Consider the following 26476-nt stretch of genomic DNA (forward strand, 5'->3'; position numbering starts at 1 on the left):
TCTGAATGGACAATTCCCCTTGTGACTCTCTGGTCTGCTCTTCCATCTCCACATTTTCTCAAACTTTCTATTTATGGCCTCCTATTATAGTGTGGTCCACTGTAAGCTTGAGGAACAGCAGTCATCTTCTTCTGTGCATGTTGCAGCCTTCCTGAGTCATTATTGAATTCTGCAACTTCAGGTTACTCGCTTTCTCTGTATAACAACTGGTCAATTCTGTAGTACAATATCCATTTTGGAATTGGTTTATTACTGTCACATGTACCGAGGTACAATGAAAAACTTGTCTTGCATACCGTTCGTACAGATCAATTCATTACACAGTACATCGAGATAGTTCAAGGTAAAACAATAACAGAATGCAGAATAAAGTGTAACAGCTGCAGAAAAAGTGCATTGCAGGTAGACAATAGGGTGCAAGGTCATAACGAGGTAGATTGTGAGGTCAAGAGTTCATTTTATCGTACTAGGGAACCATTCAATAATCTTGTAACGAGGATAGAACCCGTCCTTGAACCTGGTGGTAAGTGCCTTCAGGCTTTTGTATTTTCTGCCTGATGGGAAAGGGGAGAAGAGAGAATGTCCAGAGTGGGTGGGGTCTTTGATTATGCTGGTTGCTTAGCATAGTCTGACCTAATGGACATTTCTTACATCTTTGCATTTCACAGTAATTATGTTCCTTTGTTCTTGTTCTCTCTCTTTAACTGTCCTCATCTTGCATCTTTTGTGTTTCTTTGTCTGTGTTCTCTGTTTCTAACTGACTGCGTTAACCTATCAACTGGATGGCCTTCTACAACTTATTTCCATGGCCACCCTGACCTCACTTTATCACAGATATACCTTTAGTTGTAGTAGGGATAAGCCTGGAAACCAAAGGTCATTGAGCCTTACATCAGTGATAGGAAAGTTGTTGGAGAGGTTCTGATGGACAAGATTTATGTTCACTTGGAAAGGCAGGTAAGAGGAGTCAACATGGTTTTGTGCATGGGAGATTACATATCACAAATCTAATTTTGTTTTTTTTGAGAAAGTAACTAAGAAAATTGATGAAGGCAAAGTGGTAGATGTGGTTGAACACACACAAGGGAGGAACTCAGCAGGTCAGGCAGCACCTATGGAGGCAAATAAAATGTTGACATTTTGGGTGGAGACCCTTCATCATGACTGGAAAGGATGAAGCCAGAATAAAAAGGAGGGGGGGGGGGGAGTAGCACAAGCTGGCAGGTGATAGGCGAGTCCAGGTGAGAGGGAGAAGGTACATGTGTGGGGGAGGGGGGATGAAAGGGAATGATGCAAGAAGCTGAGGGGTGATAGGTGGAAGAGGCAAAGGGTTGAAGATTGAGGAACCTGGTAGGAGTGGACAGTAGACCATGATATAAGATATATTTATTTATTAGTCACATGTACATCGAAACACACAGTGAAATGTGTCTTTTGCATTACTGAGAATGTGCTGGAGGCAGCCTGCAAGTGTTGCCACTCTTCTGGCGCCAACATAGCATGCCCACAGCTCCTAACCTGTACGTCTCTGGAGTGTGGGAGGAAACTGGAGCACCCGGAGGAATAGGAGGGAGGTAGTAAGCAGGTTATGAGAACAGGGGAGGGGAAAGAGAAGGGGTGAGGGGGCCATAGGAATGAGGGAAAACAAAGGGGGAGGAAGGGGAAAACAGAGAGGAGGGGTTACCGGAGATTAGAGAAATCGATGGTTAATACCATCAGATTGAAGACTACCAAGACGTAATATGGGGTGTTGCTCCTCCAACCTGCATCTGGCCTCAACGTGGCAGTAGAGGAGGCCATGGATAGACATGTCCTTATGGGAATGGGAAGTGGCTGGCCACTGGGAGATCTTGGCTGTTGTGATGGACAGAGCGAAGGTGCTTGACGATGTGGACACCCAATCTGCGTTGGGTCTCACCAATGTAGAAGATACACCGGAAGCACCAGATGCAATAAATGACACCCTTGGATTCACAGGTGAACAATGCCTCACCTGGAAGGACTGTCTAGGGCCCTGAATGGTGGTGAGGAGGTGGTGTAGGCACAGGTGTAACACTTGTACAGTTGCAGGATAAAGTGCCGGGAGGGTCATCGGTGGGGAGGGATGAGTGCACAAGGGAGTTGCTGAGAGAGTGGTCCTTGCGGAAAGTGGGGGGGGTGCAGGGGGGCGGAGGAGAAGATGTACCTGGTGGTGGGATCCCATCGGAGGTGGCAGAAGTTGCGGAGAATGATGTGTTGGATGTGAAGGCTTGTGGGGTGGTAGGTGAGGACAAGGGGAACCCTATCCCTGTTATGCCGGGGGTGGGGGGGATGGGCAGACGTGCGGGAAACAGAGGAGATGCAGGTGAGGGCTGCATTGATGGTGGTGGAAGGGAAACCCTGTTTACCAAAAAAAGAGGACATCTCAGATGTCCTGGAATGAAAAGCATCATCATGGGAACAGATGCAGCAGAGGCAGAGGAACTGGGAGAAGGGGATGGCATCCTTGCAAGTGACAGGGTGGGAAAAGGTGTAGTCCAGGTAACTTGGGAGTCAGTGGGATTTTAAAAGATGTCGGTGGATAATCTGTCTCAGGAGATGGAGACAGAGAGATCAAGGAAGGGGAGAGAGGTGTCAGAGATGGACCAAGTAAGTTTGAGGGCAGTGTGGAAGTTGGAGGCAAATTTGATGTAATTGACAAGCTCAGCATGGGTGCAGGAAGCAGCCCTAATGCAGAGAAAGAGTTGGGGAGCGTTACCAGTGTAAGCTTGGAACATGGACTGTTTGATGCATCCAATGAAAAAGCAGGCATGGCTGGGGCCCATGCAAGTGACAATAGCTACACCTTTGGTTTGGAGAAAGTGGGAGAAGCTGAACGAGAAGTTGTTGAGGGTGAGTACCAGTTCTGCCAGATGGAGGAGGGTGGCAGTGGAGGGGAACTGGTTAGGTCTATTGTCGAGAAAGAAGCTGAGAGCTTTAAGGCCTTCCTGATGGGGGATGGAGGTGTACAGGGACTCAATGTCCAGAGTGAAAGTGAGGCAGTCAGGTCCAGGGAACCGAAAGTTGTTAAAGTGATGGAGAGTATGCGGTGTCATGGATGTAGGTGGGAAGGGACTGGACCAAGGGGAACAAAATATAGTCGAGATATGAGGACACGAGTTGAGTGGGGCAGAAATAGGCAGAAACAATGGGTCTACCGGGGCAGTTAGGTTTGTGGATCTTAGGTAGGAGATAGGAACGGGCAGTACGGAGTAGGGGAACTATGAGGTTGGAAGTTGTAGAAAGGAAATCTCCCGAGGTGACGAGGTCGGTGATGGTGTGGGAGACGTTCCATGGCCTTCTCTACTGCCGTGTTGAGGACAGACACAGTTTGGAGGATCAACACCTCATATTCTGTCTTGGCAGTCTCCAAGCTGACAGCACCAACATCAATTTCTCTAACTTCTCGTAACCCCTCCCCTCTGTTTTTCCCACCACCCCCTTTGTCCCCTCCTCCCCCCTTTGTTTTTTTTGAGATTCTGTGGCTCCCTTACCCCTTCTCTTTCCCCTCTCCTGCTCTCATGACCTGCCTACTACCTTCCTCCTATTCCCCACTTCCTTCCCTTTATTCCACGGTCTACTGTCCGCTCCTACCAGATTCCTCCTTCTTCAGCCCTTTGCCTCTTCCACCTGTCACCTCTCAGTTTCTTGCATTATTCCCTTTCATCCCCCCTCCCCCACCCACACCCACCTACCTTCTCCCTCTCACCTGGACTCGCCTATCACCTGCCAGCTTGTGCTCCTCCCCCCTCCCTTTTTATTCTGGCTTCTGTCCTCTTCCTTACCAGTCATGATGAAGGGTCTCCACCCAAAATGTCAACTGTTTATTTGCCTCCATAGATGCTGCCTGACCTGCTGAGTTCCTTCAGCATTTTGTGTGTGTTGCTCCAGATTCCAGCATCTGCAGAATCTCCTGTGTCTCTGGTAGATGTAGTTTACATGGAATTGGTAATGCTTTTGACAAGGTCCTGCTTGGTAGGCTTGCACAAGGAGGTTAAGGCACAAAGGGACCCAAGGCATGTTAGCAAACTGCATCCAAAATTGGCTTGGTAATAGGAAGCAGTGGGTAATGGCGGACGGATGTTTTTCTGAGGAAGTCTGTAACAAGTGGTGTACCACAGGCATTGGTGCTAGAACCTTTGGTGTTTATAATACATAAAAATGATGGATGAAAATATAGGTTGTATGATTAGTAAGTTTACAGACAACACAAACATTGGTGGAGCTGTAGTTAGCAAATAAGGTTGCCTATGGATACAGTGAGCTAGATCAGCTGAAAAGTTGGACAAAGTGGTGGCAGATGGAATTTAATCAAAAGTGATGTAATGCACTTTGGGGAATCAAATTCTGGTAGGACATAGAGTAAATGGCAGGGACCTTAGGAGAATCATTAATGTACAGAGAGACCTTGGGGATGCAAGTCCATAGCTCTCCGAAAATGGTGACACAAATGGATAGGATGAAGAAAAAGGTATTTGGTATGTTTGCCTTCATAGGTTGAGGCATTAAGTATAAGAGTTGGGATGTCATGTTGTAGTTGTACAAAACATTGGTTATCAAGTGTTGTGTACTGTTCTGGTCACCAATCTACAGGTAGCAATAGAGAGAGAGAGATTCACCAGTCCAGATGAAGGGTCTCAACCCAAAATGTTGACTGTCCATTTCCCTCCACAGATGTTGCCTGATCTGCTAAGTTCCTCCAGCATCTTGTGTGTTGCTCCAGGTTCCAGCATTTGCAGTCTCTTGTGTCTTTGCCAGAACGTTGCCTGGAATGGAGGACTGTAGTTACAAGGAGAGATTGGATAGCTGTATTTATTCTCACTGGAATTTAGGAGATGAAGGGGTGCTTATTAAAATTGAAGGGGCTAGATAGGATAGATAGAATCACTTTCCCCGGGCAAGGGTGCCTAGAACTAGAGGGCACAAGTTTAAGGTGAGAGGGAAGAAATTTAAAGGCGATCTGAGTGGTATGTCCTTCACACAAAGGGTGGTGAATATCTGAAATGAGCTGTCAGAGGAAGTGGTGGAGGCAAATACATTTAAATAGTTAAAATACATTTGGACAGGTCCTTGGATAGCAAAGAGCGAAATGGACCTATTATGGACTAATGTGATTAGCACAGATAGGCATCATGAGGATGAGGTGGACCGAATGGCTCGTTTCTGTGCTATATGATTCCATGATGCTTCAATCTAATCCTCCCATACCTTCTCCGCAACTTTAAATTGCTTTCTCTTTCCTATTTTTACGGCCTAAAACGTTAATTCTGTTACTCTTTCCACAGATGCTGCCTGACCTGCCGAGTATTTCCAGCTTTTTCTGTCCTCATTTCAGACTTCCACTATCTGCAGTTTTTTTTGATTCCCAAGCGAAGGGGCTAGTCAGACAGCATTTGCACTGCAAACGTAGCGGTTTCAATTTACGACCTAAAATTGTGATTAAATTCTTTATTAAGCTGCGCGCCTTTGATTTCTGGCACTTTAATCGAGCGTCACATCGAAGTTTATTTTAGAAAGATGAACGAGAACAGTTTAACAAAAATTTTTTATTAAAAAATGCCAGAAAAAATATCGTCCAACTTGCTGAACATTTCAGTCTGCCCTGGATTTTGTGCTTGGTCTCCTGCGTTCAACAAGGACTTGTCCCGCGGCCCCATAACCTTTCACCTCCGACTCTTCCATGGAAACCAAAATGGCTCCCGGACAACGGAGACGCGCAGCAACTTAGAATGGTCGGTCGGCTGGCCGGCCGGAGAAATGGGCTTTAAACCGGAGAACCGATAAGACTCCCGGTCCAGGAGTCGCATGGAAATCGGGTACCCCGAGGCGAGAGGTAGGCCGGCTGAATTTTAATGCTCGGTATCTTTTGCTTTTGATTGAAGCGCGGTTGCTAAGGCGAGGCCGCGGACCTGGATCTGCAGCGGGTGCGACCCCACACCCACACCCCCCACAGACACCCACCCACCCCCAACCATCACCGATCAGAAGCGCGTCCGTGAGGTGCAGCCCCTTCTTATTCCCGCCCCTCCATCCACCTCCTATCCTTCATCCCACTCTTCACCCCTGTACCACTCCTGACCCCCCTCACCCCTTTCCTCTCATCAGCCCAGCCCCTCTACCCCCCTTTCTCCCATCCTTTCTCCTCTAGCCCCCAACTCTAACCCCTGCCGGATCTTTACCATCCCTCTGACCTCCCCCTCTCTGAGGCTGAGCGGCCTGTTCTCAGTAAAGGCCCCCACCTCAACGAATTCCGAGCCCGGCATGATGCCGAGCTCTATCTGCCAACTCTGCCTCTGTGCCGCCTTCTTCAGTAAGAAGTCCTATCCCCATTCTGATGACCCGTACTCCCTCCTCCAAACCTCTTCTTCCACCTGTACTCCCCCACCAGGCCTGTTACCTTCCCTGGACCTATTCAAAGCCAACTGTCAGTACGACACCAGCCGTCTTGACTTTTCTGCTCCCCTCACCCCTTCTGAATGCTCTGCCCTACACTCCCTCTGCACCAATCCTGACATTGTCATCAAACCAGCTGACAAAGGTGGTGCAGTGGTCTGGCGTACTGACCTCTACCTTGCAGACCAGATGCCAACTCTTGGACACTTCTTCCTACCTACTGCTGAACCATGACCCCATATATTGTCTCCACATGCTCTTGCCCCAGTGAGCTCATATCCTCATACCTGGACACTATCCTGTCCCCCGGTCTAATCCCTTTCCACCTACGTCCATGACACTTTACATGCTCTCCGACTCTTCCATAGCTTTAAGTTCTCCGGCATGCACAACCTCGTTTTCACCATGGACGTCCAGTCCCAATATACCTCCATTCCCCATATACCTCCATTCCCCATCATGATGACCTCACTGTCCTCCGCTTCTTTCTTGACCAGAGACAGAACCAGTCCCTTTCCACTTACACTCTCCTCTGCCTGGCTGAATTTGTCCTCACTCTAAACAACTTCACTTTCAATTCCTCTCACTTTCTACAGACCAAAGGCGTAGTAGCCATGGGCCCCAGCTATGCCTGCCTCTTTGTTGGCTATGTTGAACAGTCTACTCTCCCAAACCTACTCCGGCCCCATTCCTCAACTCTTTCTCTGCTATACTGACGACTGCATCGGTGCCACCTCTTGCACCTGTGCGGAACTCGACAGTTTCATAAATTTTGCCACTAATTTTCACCCTGCTCTCCAATTCACTTGAACTATCTCTGACATCTCTCTCTCTTTCCTCGATCTTTCCATCTTCATCTCAGGAGATTTCTTATCCACTAACATCTTCTACAAACCCACTGATGCCCACAGCTACTTCGATTACAGTTCCTCCCACCCTGTCTCTTGCAAGGACACTATCCCTTTTTCTCAATTTCTCCACCTCCACCTCTTCTGTTCCCATGATGAGGGTTTCCACTCCAGGACATCCAAGATGTCCAATTTCTTTACTGGCCATGGCTTCCCCCCTACTGTGGTCGAGAGAGCTCACACCCGCATCTCCTCCATTTCCCGCACCTCTGCTCTCACCCCACCCCTCCCAGACTCAATAGGGATAGCGTTCCTCTTGTCCTCGCATTTCATCCCACCAGCCTACATATCCAACACATCATTCTCTGCTACTTCTGCCATCTCCAACGGAACCCCACCACCAAGCATATCTTCCCCTCCCCACCCCTTTCTGCCTTTTGCAGGGACTTCTCTCTCCGCACTCCCTAGTTCATTCCTCCTTCCCCACCCATCTTGCTTCCATCCCGGGGACTTTACACTGCCCCCGCCATAGGTGCAACATCTGCCCCTACATCACCTCCATCCAGGGACCTAAACAGTCCTTTTAAGTGAGACAGAGATTCATCTGCACAAACCTTAATATTATCTACTACATTTGGTGCTCCAAGTGTGGCCTCCTCTACATTGGCAAGACCAAATGCAGACTAGATGACCGTTTCGCAGAACACCTGTGCTCCGTCAGTAACCACGATTTGCTTCTCCCCGTTGCCAGTCACTTTAACTCCTCCTCCTGCTCCATCACAGATATGTTAGTCCTTGACCTCCTCCACTGCCTGGGGATGTCCAAGTACAAACTGGAGGAACAGCACCTCATTTTCCATCTTGGAACCTCACAACCTAACGGCATGAACATTGAATTCTCCCACTTTAACTAATCCACTCAACACCCACCTCCCCCCCCCCCCCACCTACCTTGCATCTTCTTTTCTTCCAGTTCCTAGCCTTTCTTTTTCTACCCTTTTTTTCCCCTCTTTACCTTTGACCCATCCCCTGGTGGATCTGCTCTCCCCTGCACCTGCCTATCATTATCTCTTACCTGCATCTACCTATCACCACCTTGTGCCCACCCTGCCTCCCCTCTTTTGTCCACCTATCACTGCTCTGCTTTTCCCTCCTATACATATATGGGCTTCCCCTTTTCCTATCTTCAGTCCTGAAGAAGGGTCCTGACCTGAAACATTGACCATCTGCTTTTCTCCATGGATCCTGCCTGGCCTGCTGAGTTCCACAAGCATCATAGTGTTTTTTTACCTAGATGTTCCAGCATCTATAGTCCTTTGTTTCTCTGGCCATACGTCCATAGCAGCCAACACCCTCTGATACCAAGGACATTTCACAGCTGAAAGTTACTGAGTCTGGCTAAAGTACTTCATCTGCTTGAGTGAATATCACTGATACGGAGGCAGACTTGAAAACCAAATCACTCTCCAAACCCAGGTAAAGTCTCCTGGGCACCCCCTTGGCCAATATCACGGCAGCATGCTGATACCAAGTCAAGGTCGGAATTCAAATCTCAAAATGGTTCTGGTCATGTTGCTGCAAATTGTTCTATTTACTTGCACTGTGCCATACCACCTGTCCTTCATGGAAATCTTTGTCCCAGCTGTTTTCTGGGATAATCAGTTTGTCATATGAAGAGAGATTAAACAGATCAGGCTTATACCGATATCTGTGAAATATATAAAATTCTAATGGGCTCAACCAGGTAGATGTAGGGATAATGTTATGCCCAGCTGGGATGTTTAGAACCAGGAATCACATCATCAAAATAAGGGGTTGGCCATAAAGTGCAGAGATGAGGACAGATTTCCTAATGCAGAGGATTTGAATCTCTGGCATTTTCTACTCGAGGGCTGTGGAAGCTAAGTCACTGAGAGAAACGTGTTAGAGGACACTTTGTTTTTAGATATTAAGGGAATCAAGGAAAATGGGGTCTGAGCAGAAAATTGGTGCAGAGGTAGAAGAGTCATGCTCTTATTGAATGGCTGATCTTTTATCTAAAATTCTTCCTTGGTTTCACCCTGTTTCAACAGTGTGGGTTACTTGCTTCATTTCTGGTCTTTTGTGCATAAACAGATTAAACTCTTTACCATTGATGGCTGTGCCTTCTGCAGCTAAAGCTCTTTCTATCTAAAAACTTTCCACCTCGCTCCCTCTTTTGTTCCCCCTTTAAGATGTTTCTTAAAATCTGCCTTTTCTACCATGTCTTTGATTATCTTCCCTTATGTGTTGGCTTTTTTTTTGTTTGCTAATACTCCTGTAAAACCTGTAGGTATATTTTGTTTTTTATGAGAAGAACTTGGAATTAAGAACATAAGATATAGAAGCAGAGACTGGTCATCAAATAGACTGTTATGCCTGTTTTCCCCTTTAGTGCCTTTTAGGTTGCCAGATCACATTTTTTTGGTGTCCAAACATCTATTGATATCAGCTTGAATACACTCAGCAACTAAGCCTTCTCAGTCCACTAAATCAGAGATTTCTACAGATTACGACATTTTGTGTAAAGAAGTTCCTTTTCATCTCAGTCCCAAATAGCTGATCTCTTATCCTGATATTGTGCTCCTTAGTTCTAAACTCTCCAGTCAGAGAAAACAGCCACTCAACATCTACTCTTGTCAATTTCTCTCTATGTCTGCTATGCTTCATCAAGATCACCTTTCACTCTTATGACTTCCACTAATGTGTACAGGCCAGTCTCCCTCCATCTCTCTTCATTCCAGATATATTCTGATGAATCTGTGCTACTCTGACTCCAAGGCAAGTGTACCATTCTTTTAGAAAGGGGAAGAAAACTATGCACAGCTCTCAAAATGAGATCTTGTCAAAGCTTTGTATAATCTCAGTAAGACTGCCTTACTTGTGCATCCAACTGTCTTAGAAAGAAGGCCAACATAGCATTTGACTTCCTAATTGCTTGCTGTAACTGCATATTTACCTTCTGTGTCTCATGAACCACATGCCAAAATCCCTCCATATACTAACATTTAAGAGCAATTCACAAAAGAATATCAAGCAGTGTATGGAAAAATATGGTGGGGAATTGACAGAAAGCCTAAGAGTGGGCACAAGAAAAAACTCTTAAATAATTCAAAAGGGAAATTGGAGAATGAAAAGTGGCAGAAATAGTTTATGTGCATATTTGTGTAGGGTGTATAGGTATAGGAGGAGGAAGTGATGTAATTAAATAGAATAATCATAGAATAAGGAAGGAGTATAGAAAAATATATGGTGGTCAAAAAGAAAATGTGCTATTCCCATTGACTAGTATGATCGGAGAATTTAGAGAACAAACTATCTTAGGCCCACCTACATTCCTTAAGCATCCATGAGGTCGAGGTTGTGGCAGAGGATTAGAAGGTTGCCAACATAACATTTTCATTCAGAATAGGAGTCAGATCAGAAAACCTAGTATTGGTTGTGGGTAAGATTCCATAGGCTATGATATTGAATAAAATTCTGTATTTACAGAGACGGTATTTACAGATGACACAAAGATCGGAGGTGTTGTGGATAGTGTGGAGGGCCGTCAAAGCTTGCAGAGGGATATTGATAGGATGCAGAGCTGGGCTGACAAGTGGCAGATGGAGTTCAATCCGGAGAAGTGTGAGCTGGTACACTTTGGAAGGACAAACTCCAAGGCGGAGTACAAGGTAAATGGCAGGATTCTGGGCAGTGTAGCGGAGCAGAGGGATCTGGAGGTTCATATCCACAGATCACTGAAAGTTGCCACACAGGTGGATAGGGTAGTTAAAAAAGCTTATGGGATGTTAGCTTTCATAAGTCGTGGGATCGAGTTTAAGAGCCGCGAAGTAATGATGCAGCTTTACAAAACTCTGGTTAGACTGCACTTAGAGTACTGTGTCCAATTCTGGTTGCCTCACTATAGGAAGGATGTGGAGGCGTTGGAAAGGGTGCAGAGGAGATTTACCAGGATGCCGCCTGGATTAGAGGGTATGGATTATGAGGAGAGACTGAAGGAGCTAGGGCTTTACTCATTGGAGAGGAGGAGGATGAGGGGAGACATGATAGAGGTATACAAAATATTAAGAGGAATAGATAGAGTGGACAGCCAGTGCCTCTTTCCCAGGGCACCAGTGTTCAATACAAGAGGGCATGGCTTTAAGGTAATGGGTGGGAAGTTCAAGGGAGACGTCAGAGGGAGTGGTTGGTGCATGGAATGCGCTGCCTGGGGTGGTGGTGGAGGCTGATACAATGGTCGAGTTCAAGAGATTGCTAGATAAGCATATGGAGGAATTTAAGATAGAGGGCTATGTGGAAGGAAGGGGCTAGATAGTCTTGGGTGTGGTTTGGAGGTCGGCACAACATGGTGGGCTGAAGGCCTGTATTGTGCTGTATTGTTCTATGGTATTGTTAATTAAGGATTACCAACATATATTTGAAAAACAAAAATAAATTGAAAGAAATGATAAATTTAATAGAATGTCTTGAGGAAACCAAAATTAAGGATAAGAAGCAGAAAGGATAAAGAGAGAAACATAGGAGGGGAGAATGAAAGAGGAAGGGATGGTAGAAGGTGAGAAGAAGGAAAATAAGTTAGATGAAGAGAGAAAGGAAAGGAGGTTGCAGGAAATCTAGTCAGTGGAATAGGATTCATGGGTGCAGAGGATAAAAGAAATAAGGTGATATTGATAGAAAAGATTAAGAAACAAAAGTGAGAGTGAGGAGGTGCAGTGAGCTTCCCTTGCCTTTCATAGGAATGGATTTGCCTTGCAATGTTGGGTAGGGTTGGTGGGTGGTGTGGCTGGAAATGCCCCACTGTGTTTCCCATCTGTGGTGAAACTTGACACGAGAGACTATGTTTGTGGGGAAGTGGGAGAGAGGCCAAGTAAATGCCTTTTCTGTTTGTTTTCATTGTTCAATAGGTAGAAAAGGCAAAGGATTTATGATGCCCTGTAAAACTCAGAGCCCATTGATTTTCATTCTCGTAATCAACAGTGAGAAATAGCTATCCTTCATTTTAAGGACAATATGCTATGATGGTCAAAGTTTTGGTGGCTTATATGTGCCGATTTGCATATTTGCTTACAACATAGGAGATCACTTCAACCCATTCAGACTATGCCAGTTCACAGGGAAATCCAATTCCCCCACTAATTTTCCCTGTAATGTATTCTTGCCATGTTCCTGCTAATTTCCCCCAAATTTTGCTACTCACCTAATGACTATGGACAATTAACCTACCATCCAGCATGTCTAGCGGATGTGGGAGAAATGAGTGCATTGGGGAAAACCCATAAGGTCACAAGTAGAACATGCAAACTCCATGGACAGCACTGAAGATCAGGATTGAATCCAGATCACTGGAGGTGTAAGGGAGCAACTCCACAACTGTGCCACTATGCTGCCCCATTACATTTTATATATTTTATTAAGTTTACAGGAAATTGCTGGATTTTACTATGTTTCTTTAAAATTCTTCAGGAGTTAATTTGCATATTGTCATGTACCAAATGGATCATTATTAAAAGATGAGAAAAATGAACCAATTAATGAATGGAGGAGAAGAAATTTTCAGAGAATTGGTAAGAACACTCAATTCATTGACCTCCTTTGATAATAGATTATGTGAATTTGTAAATTATCCATTTTATCCATATTTATTATTTTCATTCATTTGCCAAAGGTTGACACAGCTGGTGTTTTATTTAGAAATTTGTTTTGCATTAATATATTAGACTTAAGTTGAAAACCTCCCCTGCTTGCCATTGGGAGGCCAGTGAGAATAGCATCTAATGGACTTTAAAGACAACCAAGGTTATGACCTGAAGATCCACAGCATGGAAATTAGGAGCTATGATTAGCAAATTTGCAGAAAAATTGGTGGTGTTGTTGAAGACATTGAGGACAGCAAGATCAGGGAGATGTATGCTGATATTCTAGGTAAAGTGTTGAAGAAGACACTTGTATAACTTGTGTCCATTTGCCAGGGTATAATGGTTAGTATGGACATGGTAGTTGAAGAGCCTGTCTCTGTGCAGTATCACTCTGTCACTCTAAATTAGTAACATGCCTGATAAGATGATCTAAAGTGGTGCTGTGCAAGATGATTTTGTCAAAGGCCTTGCTAAAGTCCATGTAGACAATGTCCACCACATTTCCCTCATCAACCTTCTTGATAACCTCCTCGAAAAACTCTATAAGATTTGTCACAAACCAGCAACAAAAGAAACACACTGAGCATGATTTTGTGTTAAAAACTATTTTATTAATCACTACTTATGATAATACGTAAAATAAAAGTAAAAATGTTAGTATGTTAGAATTCAAGAATGTTAAACCTCGAACGTTAACCCCAAACCTAAACTCTTCGTGTGTGTGTGTGACAAAGTCCAAAACTCCCAGTTCCGGAATGGTTCTTAAAGTTCAGTTCCGCAAGCCATAAGGTGAAACATGAGCAAGGGCTTCTTCAACAACCACCGTTGTCTGAAGATAAGATGTAGATGTAGAAAAACATAGAGAGAGTACATACGAAATCCAAATGTTCCACGATGAAACCCAAACGACACTTCAGTGTTTACTCGGTAGTGACTTCCTCACCCTGAAAAGCATCCGAACCGTGGTCGTCCACACACAAATACCTGTTTCCTTCTACAGGTCAGCAACAAAGTGAACTCCACCGGATTACTTCCAACTTCCATACATGGATTTCAGTGGCAAACACAGTTATTGTTTCTCATCCATCGATAGAGAAAACAAGCAGGCTGGTGTCTCTCTCCCTTCTCTCTCTCTCTTTCTTCTTCTTCTGACTTCTTCAACAACGTCATTACGTCCTTTATCTTCTATTGACGTAAGCACGCCCCACACACACATACACACACACTCTCTATCTTAAAGGGACTTTCACTGAGTCCGTAACAGATTGGTTAGACACATACAAACCCATGTTGACTATCCTTAATCAGGCCATGTCTATCCAAATACTTGTATGTCATGTCCCTTAGAATACTTTCCAATAATTTGCTCATGACTGACATCAGGCTCACTGGCCTATAATTTCCCAGCTTATTCTTAGAGCCTTCCTTGAACAACGGAACAACGTTAGCTGTCCTTCAGTTGTCTGGCAGTTCACCCATGGCTAAGGGCATTTTAAATATCTCTGCCAGGATCCCTGCAATTTCTGCACTAGCCTCCCACAAGGTCTGAGGGAACACCTTGTCAGGCCCTGGGGATTTATCCACCTTCATTTGCCTCAAGGCAGTCAGCACCTCCTCTTCCGTAATCCAGATATGGTCCATGACCTCATTACTCTTTTGCCTCTGTTCTATAGTCTCTGTGTCTGTCTCCAGAGTAAATACAGATGCAAAAAGTTCATGTAAGATCTCCCCCATCTCTTTCGGTTCCATGCATAGATGATCATGCTGATCTTCAAGAGGACCAATTTTGTCCCTTGCTACCCTTTTGCTCTTAATAGAAACCCTTGGGATTCTCTTTCACCTTGTCTGCTAAAACAATCTCATACCCTCCTTTTGCCCTCCTGATTTCTCTCTTAAGTGTTCTCTTGCATTTCTTATACTCCTGAAGTGCCTCATTTGATCTTAACTGCCTATACCTGATATGCGCCACCTTTTTCTTTACCAAGGCCTCAATATCCCTTGATAACCAAGGTTCCCTAAACCTGTTAGCCTTGCCTTTTATTCTGTATTTAATATTTCACTAATCTCATAGGTTTTGGGTCAATTATGTTCTCTGTTATATAATAGTCTCTAACTTAGATCATTATTTCAAATTAAGTCATTCTTGACCTAAAGCAGCCACCAAAGAAGAAGGCATTCAGATGCTTAAAGATGTTTAGCCTATCAGCATGAATAAACTTATAGTCATGGTAATTCAAGCTAAATACCTTATTTATAGGTAAGGAACTTTTAACTTGGCTTTTGCTGTTACAAATGTAACTTCAGAAAAGTATGTTTTCAAAAGGCAATAAACAATAGTGAATTCCATTCTGCTCCATTTGACATTTTGTTTTATTTGCCAGTGTGCATGTAATGCATTATCATATGAGAAGATTGCTCAGGAAGGAGCACATGTCACTGAACTGGAAATGTTTTTCTCGGGATATCCTCGAATGGTGGGACTCCTAAACTTTCCAAATTTAGTCGTTCTTACATTGGTAAAGCAGGATATCAGACGAATTGAAGGTTTGGAAGGCTGTCCTTTGCTTTCTGAACTATGGATCGTGGAGTCCCATTTAGTGGTGAGCTGCATGTTTTGATGGAACAAAGTCAGACTACTTCAAGTACCAATTATAGGGAGTAGGAATCTGTTTCACTCTTTTCTAAATAGATGTCTTTGTTTGATGTATCAAAATCTATTAAATCAATATTGTGTGGCCTTTGTTGCTTTTAAATTGTATTGATTTTCTGTTAGCTAATATCAATAAATTAGACTTCTTTAATCAAATTAACCATGGATTTAAATAAGTTTCAGAGCCATGCAATTTTTTCATAACAAAGCATTCTGTGAAAAATTACTTTATAACCTTACTTTTGGTACCTTAGTCCCATGAATTACTTCTGGTTTGGTGTATTTTGAATCCTCATATCCTTTGTTTTTCCAAAGTCATGATAAAGGGCTAAAGAAAGTCAAAGTAAATAATGTAGAATAAAGATCACAGCAAATCTGAAATGTATTGAGTTGCTGATGGCAGTACTGTCAAATTTAGTTAGGAGCAGCTGAAAGTTGCCACCAAAGTTATTTGCAGAAGTCACAGGTGTTAAAGTCTGGTTACAATTTTGAAAAATCTTCTGAATTTGGGAGAAGTATTATGTAGCTATAAGCAAATAAAAATTCTTGCCCAGGTTGCGTCACTTGATTATTGCTAAAATATTGGGAGGGCTACTTGAGGTTTTAAAATTTTTTCATTTTCTTTCAAATGCATTGTACTAGGTATGAAAATGGGATTGATTACAAAAATAACTTTATTTTTCTAGGACATTGAAGGATTAGATTTATGTACAAATCTTCAAAAACTCTACTTGTATTACAATAGGATCACTAAGATTAAAAATCTGGAAAATCTAACAAAGTTGGAGATTCTTTGGTTGAACAACAATAAAATTAAAGTCATAGAAGTAAGTATGTCTTTTGGGTTCTTAATTCTCTTCCTTACCAAGCTTTTAATCATCCTAACTGGTATCAATATTTTGGCTTTGCCTGTTTAAATATATTGTAGCATGTTTCTCTTTTGAAGAATGTATATAAATCTATATTGTTATTGTAACCTCAACAGTTATGGAAATTAACTTTTAGAATTCTTTTCTCAAACCACTTGAATTCTTTGTTGCCTGACCCATGATCTTCCACACATTATCAGCTTGAGATCATTTAAAACTCCACTGCCATTATCCTAAGTTGGAAGGAGGACATTTGGCCCATTTTGCGCATGTTTTATGTTTTAAGCTTTAATGGGATAGTGTTAGTATCTTAACAGTACAGGCAAAATAAGCAATAAGTAGAGAAACTTAATGGTAGTAAAAACAGTACAAACATACCTTATACTGAAATCATTTTATTACTTTTTCACTGTAGGGGCTAAATTCGCTAAAGAATCTAAAGGAGCTGAATCTTGCTGGTAATTTAATTGATGTGATTCGTAAGTAAAATTTTGTTATAATTCTTATTACTTATTGAGACCAAGTTGAAATCTCTTTGGCTTTGTATATCTGGCCAAGGTATACCCTGACAGGACCGTAACAAGTGGTATATGCTGACCGGACCATGACATAAACATGCTAAAGGGCATGGGTTTAAGGTAAAGAGGTAAGAGGTTCAGAGGGTGATTTATTTTTTTCACCCACGGGGTGGTTGGAATCTGGAACATCCTGCCTGAGTGGGTGGTGGAGGCAGGTACTTTTACAGTACTTGAATCACCAACATGCAGATGGCTACTGACCAAGTGTTGGTAAAAGGGATTAGTATGGATAGATGCTTGATAGTTTGCAATGAGTACCAAAGAGACTGTTTCTATGCTGTATGTCTCTGTGACTCCATGCCTTTAAGGCTTATTTACAGACTAATAATCTATTCTAAGTTCTTCCATACTTATAATTTTAGAGCTAAAGGAAGCATTTGGTGTTGTTTTGGAAAAGTAAACCAAATCTAGACTAGTTAAAATCCTTTGTGGTGAACGTGATATAATTTTTATTTATTTATTTACAAAATCTCTTCTTCTAATCCTTCATCTTTATTTAAGTGGCCAAACATTTTGTACGTTAAGCCACCCTGTAGGAAAAGCCTGTGCAGTCACTCTATCAGCTAATGAAAGTTACAATTCAAGTGCCTGTTGTGTTCTACCAGCTGCATTGAGAACAAGTAAGGTTCACCTAACTGAAAAATTACTGGCAATTTTGTTTTTAAACTTCAACTCGTGCTTGTGCCGGATAATAAAATAATGGATTAATTCATTACTAAGTCCATGACTACGATCAAGTCCTTTTCCTTTTCCATTATACTTGGGTTGCTGATATATTCACTTTATGTACAATCTCAGGAATTAGCTTTTATTGATGTGATGAAAGGCTTGAAAATTTACTCCACCAAACTAGAGAAGGTTGAATATAATAGACTTTGCTAGGATAAATAGTGAAAGATTGTTTCCTGTAGTTAGCAAATCTGTTAGTTCTGTATTCTTTGGAGTTTTGAAGAATGAGGGGTGATCTTATTGATCATAAGGGGGCATGACAGGGTATTTGTTGATTTGATTTTACTAATGGGAGACTCTTGAACAAGGGGAGATGGATTCAAGTTAAGGGGAAGTCATTTAAAACTCAGGCATGCAGAAATTTCTACTCTTAGAATAGTGAACCTCTGGAATTCTTTGCCCCAGAGAGTTGTAGGGGCTAGCTTATTAGAAGCATTGAAAGATCAGAGGATTAAAAGGGCTGTGTATGAGGATTTGGCACAGGAGGAGTTGAAGCCGTGGCTAGATCAGTCATGATCATATTGAATGGCAGGGCCTCTTTAAGGAGCCAGTTGACCTACTCCTACTCCTATTTCTTGTGTAATAAGAGTCATAAATAAGATCGATACTCGAAGAGTGAAGGGTGCCTCAATTTTCTTTTATTATTTATATAAATGGTTTGAATGAAGGTGTGGTTGCTGAATTTACTGATTTAACCAGGAGAATCAGATTCAGAATCAGATTTATTATCACTGACGTATGACGTGAAATTTGATGTTTTGCAGCAGCAGTACAGTGCAAAGACATAAACTCTATAAATTACAAAAATAAATAAATTGTGCAAAAAAAAAGAATAATGAGGTAGTGTTCATGGATCGTTCAGAAATCTGACGGCGGAGGGGAAGAAGTTGTTCCTGAATCATTGAGTTTGGGTCTTCAGGCTCCTGTACCTCCTCCCTGATGGTAGTAACGAGAAGAGGGAGTGTCCTGGATGGTGAGGGTCCTTAATGATAGATGCCACCTTCTTGAGGCATTGCCTCTTGAAGATGTCCTTGATGGTGGGGAGGGTTGTGTCTGTGATGGAGCTGGCTGGGTCTATAACCCTCTGCAGTCTCTTGCAATTCTGTGCATTGGCGGCTCCATACCAGGCTGTGATGCAACCAATCAGAATGCTCTCCACCATACATTTATAGAAAGTTGCAAGAGCCTTTGGTGACATATCAAATCTCCTCAAACTCCTAACTAAGTAGAGCCACTGGCATGCCTTCTTTTTGATTGCATCAATGTGTTGGGTGCAGAATAGATCCTCTGAGATGTTGATGCCCAGGAACTTGAAGCTGCTCACCCTTTCCACTGCTGACCTCTCAATGAGGACTGGTTTGTGTTCTCCTGACTTCCCCTTCCTGAAGTCCACAATCATTTCCTTGATTCTGCTGATGCTGAGTGCGAGATTGTTGTTGCGACTCCACTCAACCAGCTGATCTCTCTCACTCCTGTAAGCCTCTTCATCGTCTGAGATTCTACCAACAACAGTGGTGTCATCAGTGAATTTATCAATGGTGTTTGAGCTGTGCTTAGCCGTAGTCATAAGTGTAGAGAGAACAGACCAGTTGGCTAAGCACACATCCTTGAGGTGCGCCCGTGTTGATAGTCAGCGAGGATGAGATGTTATTACCGACTGTGGCCTCCCTATAAGGAAGTTGAGGATCCACTTGTAAAGGGAGGTACCGAGGCCCAGGTTTTGAAGGGTGGTTATTAGTACTGAGGGAATGATGGCACTGAACACTGAGCTGCAATCAATAAATGGTAGTCTGATGTATGTCTTGTGGTTGTCTAGGTGCTCCAAATCAGAGTGAAGATCCAGTGAGATTGTGTCTGCTGTAGACCTATTATGGCGGTAGGTGAATTGCAGTGGGTCCAGGTCCTTGCTCAGGCAGGAGTTAATTATAGTTATAACCAACCTCTCAAACTTGCCATTGTAGATGTGAGTGCTAGCAGGTGATAGTTATTGAAGCAGCTCACCATTCTCTTCTTGGGCACTGGAATGATTGTTGCCCTTTTGAAGCAGGTAGGAACCTCAAACTGCAGCAGTGAGAGGTTGACAATGTCCTTGAACACTCCAGCCAGTTGGTCAGCACAGGTTTTTAAGTAGCTGGCCAGGTACACCATCAGGGCCTAGTGTCTTGCAAGAGTTCACCCTCTTGAAGGATGTTCTGACATCAGCCTCCAAGACAGAGATCACAGGGTTGTTGGATGCTGTGGGGCTTTGCACAGGTGTAGTGTTATTCTTCCTTTCAAAGCATGCATAAAAGGTGTGAAGCTCATCAGGGAGTAAAACATCACTGCCATTTATGCTGCTAGGTTTCGCCTAAAGTAAGTTGTAAAGCAGACATAGGAAGCTACGAAGGGATAGTGGTTAAGTTAGTAGGCGTAGATTTGGCAAATGGAGTACAATGTGGGAAAATGTAAAATTAGCCATTTTGGAAGGAAAAATTAAAAAGATACTTCTTGCCTAAGTGGTGAGAGATTGCAGATCTCTGATATGCAAAGGGATCTGGGTGTCCCAGTGCATGATTTGCACAAGGCTGATATGCAAAGGGATCTGGGTGTCCCAGTGCCTAATTTGCACAAGGCTAATATGCAGATACAACAAGTAATTAAGAAACCTAACATAATGTTTATTGCAAGGGAATTGAATGCAATAGTAGTGAAATTATACTTGTGATATGAGACCACATCTAAAGTACTGTGTGCAGTATTGATCTTATTTAAAGAAGGATTTTAATACATTGGAAGCAGTTCAGAAAAGATTTACTGGAACAATACCTGGAAATGGCAGCTGTCTTATGAGGACAGTTTGGACAGGTTAGGCTTAAACCTATTGGAGTTGGGAAGGGTGAGGGGGGACTTGATTGAAATGTATACAGTCTTGAGGGGTCTTGATAGGGTAAATGTGGAGAGAATGATTCACCTTTTGTGAGAATCTAGAACTAGGCATTATTGTTTAAAAATAAGATCGTCCATTTAAGGGAGACAACTTGCATTTTTTTTTCTTGGAGGTTATGTGTCTTTGGAATTCTCTTCCTCAAAGGGCAGTAGAAGCTGTATTTTTGAATATTTGAAAGCAGAGATAGGTAGAACAATGCATTGTAGTCCTATCACATTGAGTCATGGTGGACAATTAAATAGCTAATGGGAGGAGGCTCTAAGAATATCCATGTCCTTAATAATGGCTGGCCCAGCATCTAACTTCTAAAGGCAAGGCTGAAGAATTCACAAACATGTTCACCCAGAGATGTTGAGTGGATGACCCATCTCAGCTTCTTCCTGAGATCCCTACCATCACGGAAGCCCATCCTCAGCCAATTTGATTCGCTCCATGTGATTATAAAGAAAAGACTTAGCGCACTGGATACAGGAGAGGATTTGGGACCAGACAACTTTCCAATTGTAGTACTAAAGACCTACACTCCAGAACTAGCTGTGTCTATAGTTAGGCTGTTCCAGTACAGTTATAACACAAAGCAGGACATAACCAATCTGGCTAATTATCACCTGACAGCTACTCTTACTCATCACTAAAGTGATGGAAAGTATTGTTGACGGTGCTATCAAGTGACACTTGTGTACCAGTGACCTACTCAGTGATGCTCAGTTTGTGTTTCTCCGGGACCATTTGGCACCAAACCTCATCATACCCAGGTTGAATTCTAGAAGTGAGGTGAGGGTGACAATCCTTAACACTAAAAAAGCATGTGTTTGAGAGTGGCATCAAGGAGCACTGGTAGAACTAAAGGCGATGGCTGTGAAGGGGGATAACACTCAAATAATTTGAGTCGGACCTCGCACAAGGGAATGTATTGTGATTGTTGGAGTACATTCTAGACCCAGCACATCTCTCCAAGAGTTCCTCAGTGGCTTCAGCTGCTTCATCAATGAGCTCCCTTGCATCATAAAGTCAGAATTGGGATGTTCACTGATGATTCCATTCACAATTATTCTAAAAGTGAACCGGTCCATGCCTGCATGCAGCGAAACCATGACAACATTCAAGCATGGGCTGATTGGGGCCAAGTGATAGTCATGCTACAAAACTGTCAGATAATAGCCATTTCCAGCAAGTTAAAATCTCTGCATCTATGCTTGACATTCAGTGGCATTATTCTTGCTGAATCTTCTCTACCATCATCCTTCTGGATGGGCTCACCAGTGACCAAAAACACAACTGGACCAACCTCAAAACAAAAAATATTGTGGCTATGAAAGCAAGTCAGATGCCAAGTATTTTGTAGCAAGTGACTCCAATTCTGACATATCAAGTCTTTCCACCGTATGCAAGGCTTGCCTGGCTAAGTGGGGTTCCAACAAATCTGAAGAAGCTTGACACAATCCAGAATAAAGTAGCCTTCTTGATTGGCACCCCATCCACCATCCTAAACATTTATGCTACTCACTTAGGCCACTTCGGCGGCACAGCCATAATCCACAACCACTACCACCAAGTGAGACAATAGTTTCAGGCATATGAGAACACCACTGAATCCATGTTCCCCTGTAGTCTCCACAACATTCGGCTGGGGTAATAATTTGTTCTTCCTTCTTTGTAGCTGGGTCTAAATTCTGGTACACCCTCTGGTGTTCCAACATTCTGAGAGTACGTTGACTTGAAGGACTTCAAAGGTTCAGGAAGGTCATTCAGCATCTCGAGGGCAATTAATTCTAGCCTTCTCAATGATACCTGTATCCCAAAAAAATGAACAAATAAAATAAAACTTGGATATATTACAACTGATTCCCCTCACATAGACTATTGATTAGCAGTTGAGGCCCCAGCACAAATCATTGCAGCAACCCACTCATCACAACCTCCCAACATGAAAAAACTGAACCATTTATGCCCACTATGTTGTCTGTCAGTTAACCAATTCTCAATCCATGCAATGTATTACCCCCGATATTGACCCTCTGTTTGTTGATTAATGATTCTATGTGGTATATGTTTCATTATATAGGAAGCGTTTTAAAGCATTGCATAAATACATGGCCTTGAAATTTAGTCATATAGTACTATTTATTTCACCTCCACACAATTCAAAAATAGAATTTATTTTGTAGTATGAAACACAGCAACAATCATTGTTTCTTGTCATTCTGAAAATTTCATTGGGCGCTTCTTGGAAGGAGCTGAGTATACATGCCTGACGTAATTTATGTACAGATGCACATCAAATATCATTAGTCATGTTGGCATATCAGTGGGGAAATTAGTCCACATTGTCCGAGGAGCACTTGCCGCTTGTCATTCTTAGACAATTGTTTTCATTTTACAGTGCTGGACTGGAACTCCATTAAGTTAAGCCTCATACTTGTCTTCTATCCTTTGGACTCTCCTTTCATCCACCAACTCTCCATACCCAACCCCCTATTTTGTGAATTCTTCCACCATGTTCCTTTCCCCATCAATTGCCAATCACACTGAATTTCCAGGTGGAAGCCCCAATCTCTACCCAAACTCTCCACAAGCTACTGATATCCAACCAATAAAATCCACTTCCACACCTCTCCACCCCCAATCTTTCTCCAACCTGAGGCTTGACAAGGCCTCTGATGCTGTCACCTCAACATCCCCAGGTTCTGATTGGGTCTTCAACCTACCTTCTTTCCCATCCACCAAAATGCTAGTCCTGGTCTTGATCTCAGCTTTCACATTTTCCTTGCACCCTTTGCAGCACTCAAAAGAAAACTCATGGGCCACCACCATTGAAATTTGTGGTGGTGGACCATGACCTAAAGACCGCACACAATGAATGTAAGCCTTTAATTTCACACCAGTTTTTCAGTTACTATTTATTATTTGCTTGTGGGATGCATTAATTGCTCATGAGATCAATATGTTCTCCCCATCCATGATCTCTTGAGAAGATGGTGGTGAGGTGCCTCATTAAATTGCTGCAGTACTTGTGGAAGGAGTTCAGGACCTAGAGCCATCAGCAATGTATTTCCAAGTAAGGATGATGTATAACTTGAACAGTGGATGGTGGCATTTTCATGATTTTTTTCCCTTAGTGTGTGGTTTGACATCTTCTTTCTTTTATTATATGGAATCCATTATTATAATTTTATCAAATTTTATTTTAAGTATGTCAAAGCAATAATTAATGTAAACCTTTTAAAACAATATTTTACATTTCAGATAACTCCTTGGACTTTAATGTTCAGCTAAAATGGCTCAATATGTCAGGGAACAGAATAAGTTCCTTTAAGGTACAAATTTTACATTTCAATCTCATTTCACATATTGAAAGCAGTTTGAATAAGAATATTTCTGTCTGAAAAGTGGATTTTGATTGTATAATCTACTGTATATAGGGGATCATGTCGATATTCCTCTGGCTTAGTAAACTGTCAAAGTTATCAATCTTGTCTTTGGACAAAATAGTTTACTTGCCCAGCATGTACTGGATTGGGACACTTACAGCAAGTAAATTATTTACCTTCATCCCTGGGAGTCGTCCCAATCCCCCAATGCACTGAGCAAGTCATATTTATTAAAATAAACTGGTTGCATGGTCAAACACAATCAAGCTATTGAATCGAGTGGCAGAGCACTGATATACAGAGGAGAGGGACCTGATGTATTTTGCATCTGGCCCATCAAAGGTACACCAGTTAGCATAAGAACTGTAACCATCTTTGACTGAAGAAAGCCGTTGACCCTATGAAGAAGGGTAAGAGATGGTAAGTACTTCTTGTTTACTTTATTTTAAAGTTTTTAATTATTTGATAATTTTTACAAAGTATTTTAGTTGTTAATGTTTAGGTATTTGGACATTATTTATACCAATTTGAACAGCATACAGATGTGGCAATCAGAGAAATTTAAAAGAGTTCCAAACGCCTTTGATGCCAATTATCTGCCAGAGTTTGCCAGGGCATATGCAGGGCTGTGGTCTCAGGATTGGGGCCTTTGGCCAGATTATTTTAAGGAGCCTGAATGCCTTATGGGGTGCCTCTAATGCATCTATTGGGGTGAGGTTTGATTTGCATGGGTGGGTGGGCACTGCAAAGTTAGCAGCGGGATGGATCTGGGATGATCTGCCCCAGTGACAACACAAGGACAAAAATAAAGTTATGGAATGACCCATGGAGATTAGCTAGGCTTTATTACAAAGTTTTTTGGTCTTTTTATTTTGCAGTAAATCTATCTGAACTCTTCCACTTTGGTCCTGAATTCTTATGGGTTTAAATGTAATTTTCACAGAAAGTCTGCCCATTTCTTTAAAACATCTGGAATATTGTTTGTGATTTGAAAGTAAAATTGGATCAATTGTTAGCAATTGAATATTTGGGCCAAACATTTTGCTCCAAGAATTGGGTTCATCATCTATGTTAACACTGTTTTGTAGGATTGAAAGAACGCTACAACATCTGAGATGTGGTCCTTTGGATAAAATATTATTCTGGACTCACTTTATAATACAGTTCAGTTGATGTTATTAGATAATCATATTAAAATAGGAGAAAGAGCTTCTGTCACACAACGTTCCTTACCATACCATGCTAGAAAGAAAAAGAATTAATGAGTAATTTTCCTCTCTAATCCTTGTGGGATTGTGCTAAGCAATGGTCTAAACTTTAAAGTTGTCATCTTGCATGAGGCTATTTGAGCAGCAGATTAATGTTGTTCATAAATGTTGTGCATAGGCTGCATGAATAAGTGCTATGCCACTTCTAAAGAATCCTTTAGGATAAGAATGCCTGATTGACAGAGTAGCAATTGTAGCTCATGTTCCAATTCTTTAGAAAGTGGCCAAATCTTCCCTGGCTTGTTCTCAAAGGAGTCAAGGTTGATCACTTTTTTTCCAATAACAGATTAAACTTTGGACATCCATACTTGTTTACTGTGCCAGAGGACTTGAGTCATAGAATACTACAGCACAGGAACCTGCCCATTGGCCCACCTAATCCATGCCAACCTGATCTTCTGCCTAGTCCCAACTATCTGCACCCTGACCATATCCCTCCAAACCCCTCCCATCCATGTACCTATCTAAACCTCTCTTAAATGTTACAATTGAACCCACATCCACTACTTCTGCGAGCAGCTCATTCCACACTCGCACCGTCCTCTGAGTGAAGAAGTTTCCCCTCAGGTTCCTCTTAAAAATTTCACCTTTCACCCTAAACCTATGTCCTCTAGTTCTGGTCTCACCCAACCTTGGGGTAAAAAGCCTGCATGCATTCACCCTATCTATACCCCTCATAACTTTGTCTACTTCTATAAGATCTCCCCTCATTCTCCTGCACTCCAGGGAATAAAGTCCTAACCTATTCAACCTTTCCCTGTAACTCAGGTCCTCAAGTCCCGGCAACATCCTTGTAAATTTTCTCTGCACTTTTTCAAGTTTATTGATATGTAGGCGACCAAAACTGCACACAATACTCTAAATTCAGCCTCACCAACATCTTGTGCAACTTCAACATAACATTCCCAACTCCTGTACTCAGTGCCCTGATTTGTGAAGGCCAAAGTGCCAAAAGCTCTCTTTATGACCCTGTCTACCTGTGACGCCACTTTCAAGGAACTATGAACTAGGATGCGCACATCCCTCTGTTCTACCACACACCTCGGAGCCCTACCATTCATTGTGCAAGTCCTACCCTGGTTTGTCTTCCCAAAGTGCAACACCTCACACTTGTCTGCATTAAATTCCATCTGCCATTTCTCAGCCCATTTTCCCAGCTAGTCAAGATC

The 26476-nt window shown here is 42.5% G+C and overlaps 1 protein-coding gene across 1 annotated transcript in view; it reads left to right on the top strand.

Annotated features, from left to right (window-relative positions):
• The first annotated feature begins 5742 nt into the window (after positions 1–5742).
• The window catches only part of lrrc9 (leucine rich repeat containing 9), a 104721-nt gene continuing 83987 nt past the window's right edge, over positions 5743–26476 (top strand). The window contains exons 1-6 of the mRNA XM_052018020.1: positions 5743–5851; positions 12744–12844; positions 15298–15516; positions 16253–16393; positions 16851–16914; positions 23915–23985. Of these exons, the coding sequence (XP_051873980.1) occupies positions 12791–12844; positions 15298–15516; positions 16253–16393; positions 16851–16914; positions 23915–23985 (549 nt within the window). The 5' untranslated portion in view covers positions 5743–5851; positions 12744–12790. The remainder of the gene's footprint in view (positions 5852–12743; positions 12845–15297; positions 15517–16252; positions 16394–16850; positions 16915–23914; positions 23986–26476) is intronic.

Source organism: Pristis pectinata, chromosome 1 (genome assembly GCF_009764475.1).
Source record: "Pristis pectinata isolate sPriPec2 chromosome 1, sPriPec2.1.pri, whole genome shotgun sequence".
In the NCBI taxonomy this organism is placed as follows: Eukaryota; Metazoa; Chordata; class Chondrichthyes; order Rhinopristiformes; family Pristidae; genus Pristis; species Pristis pectinata.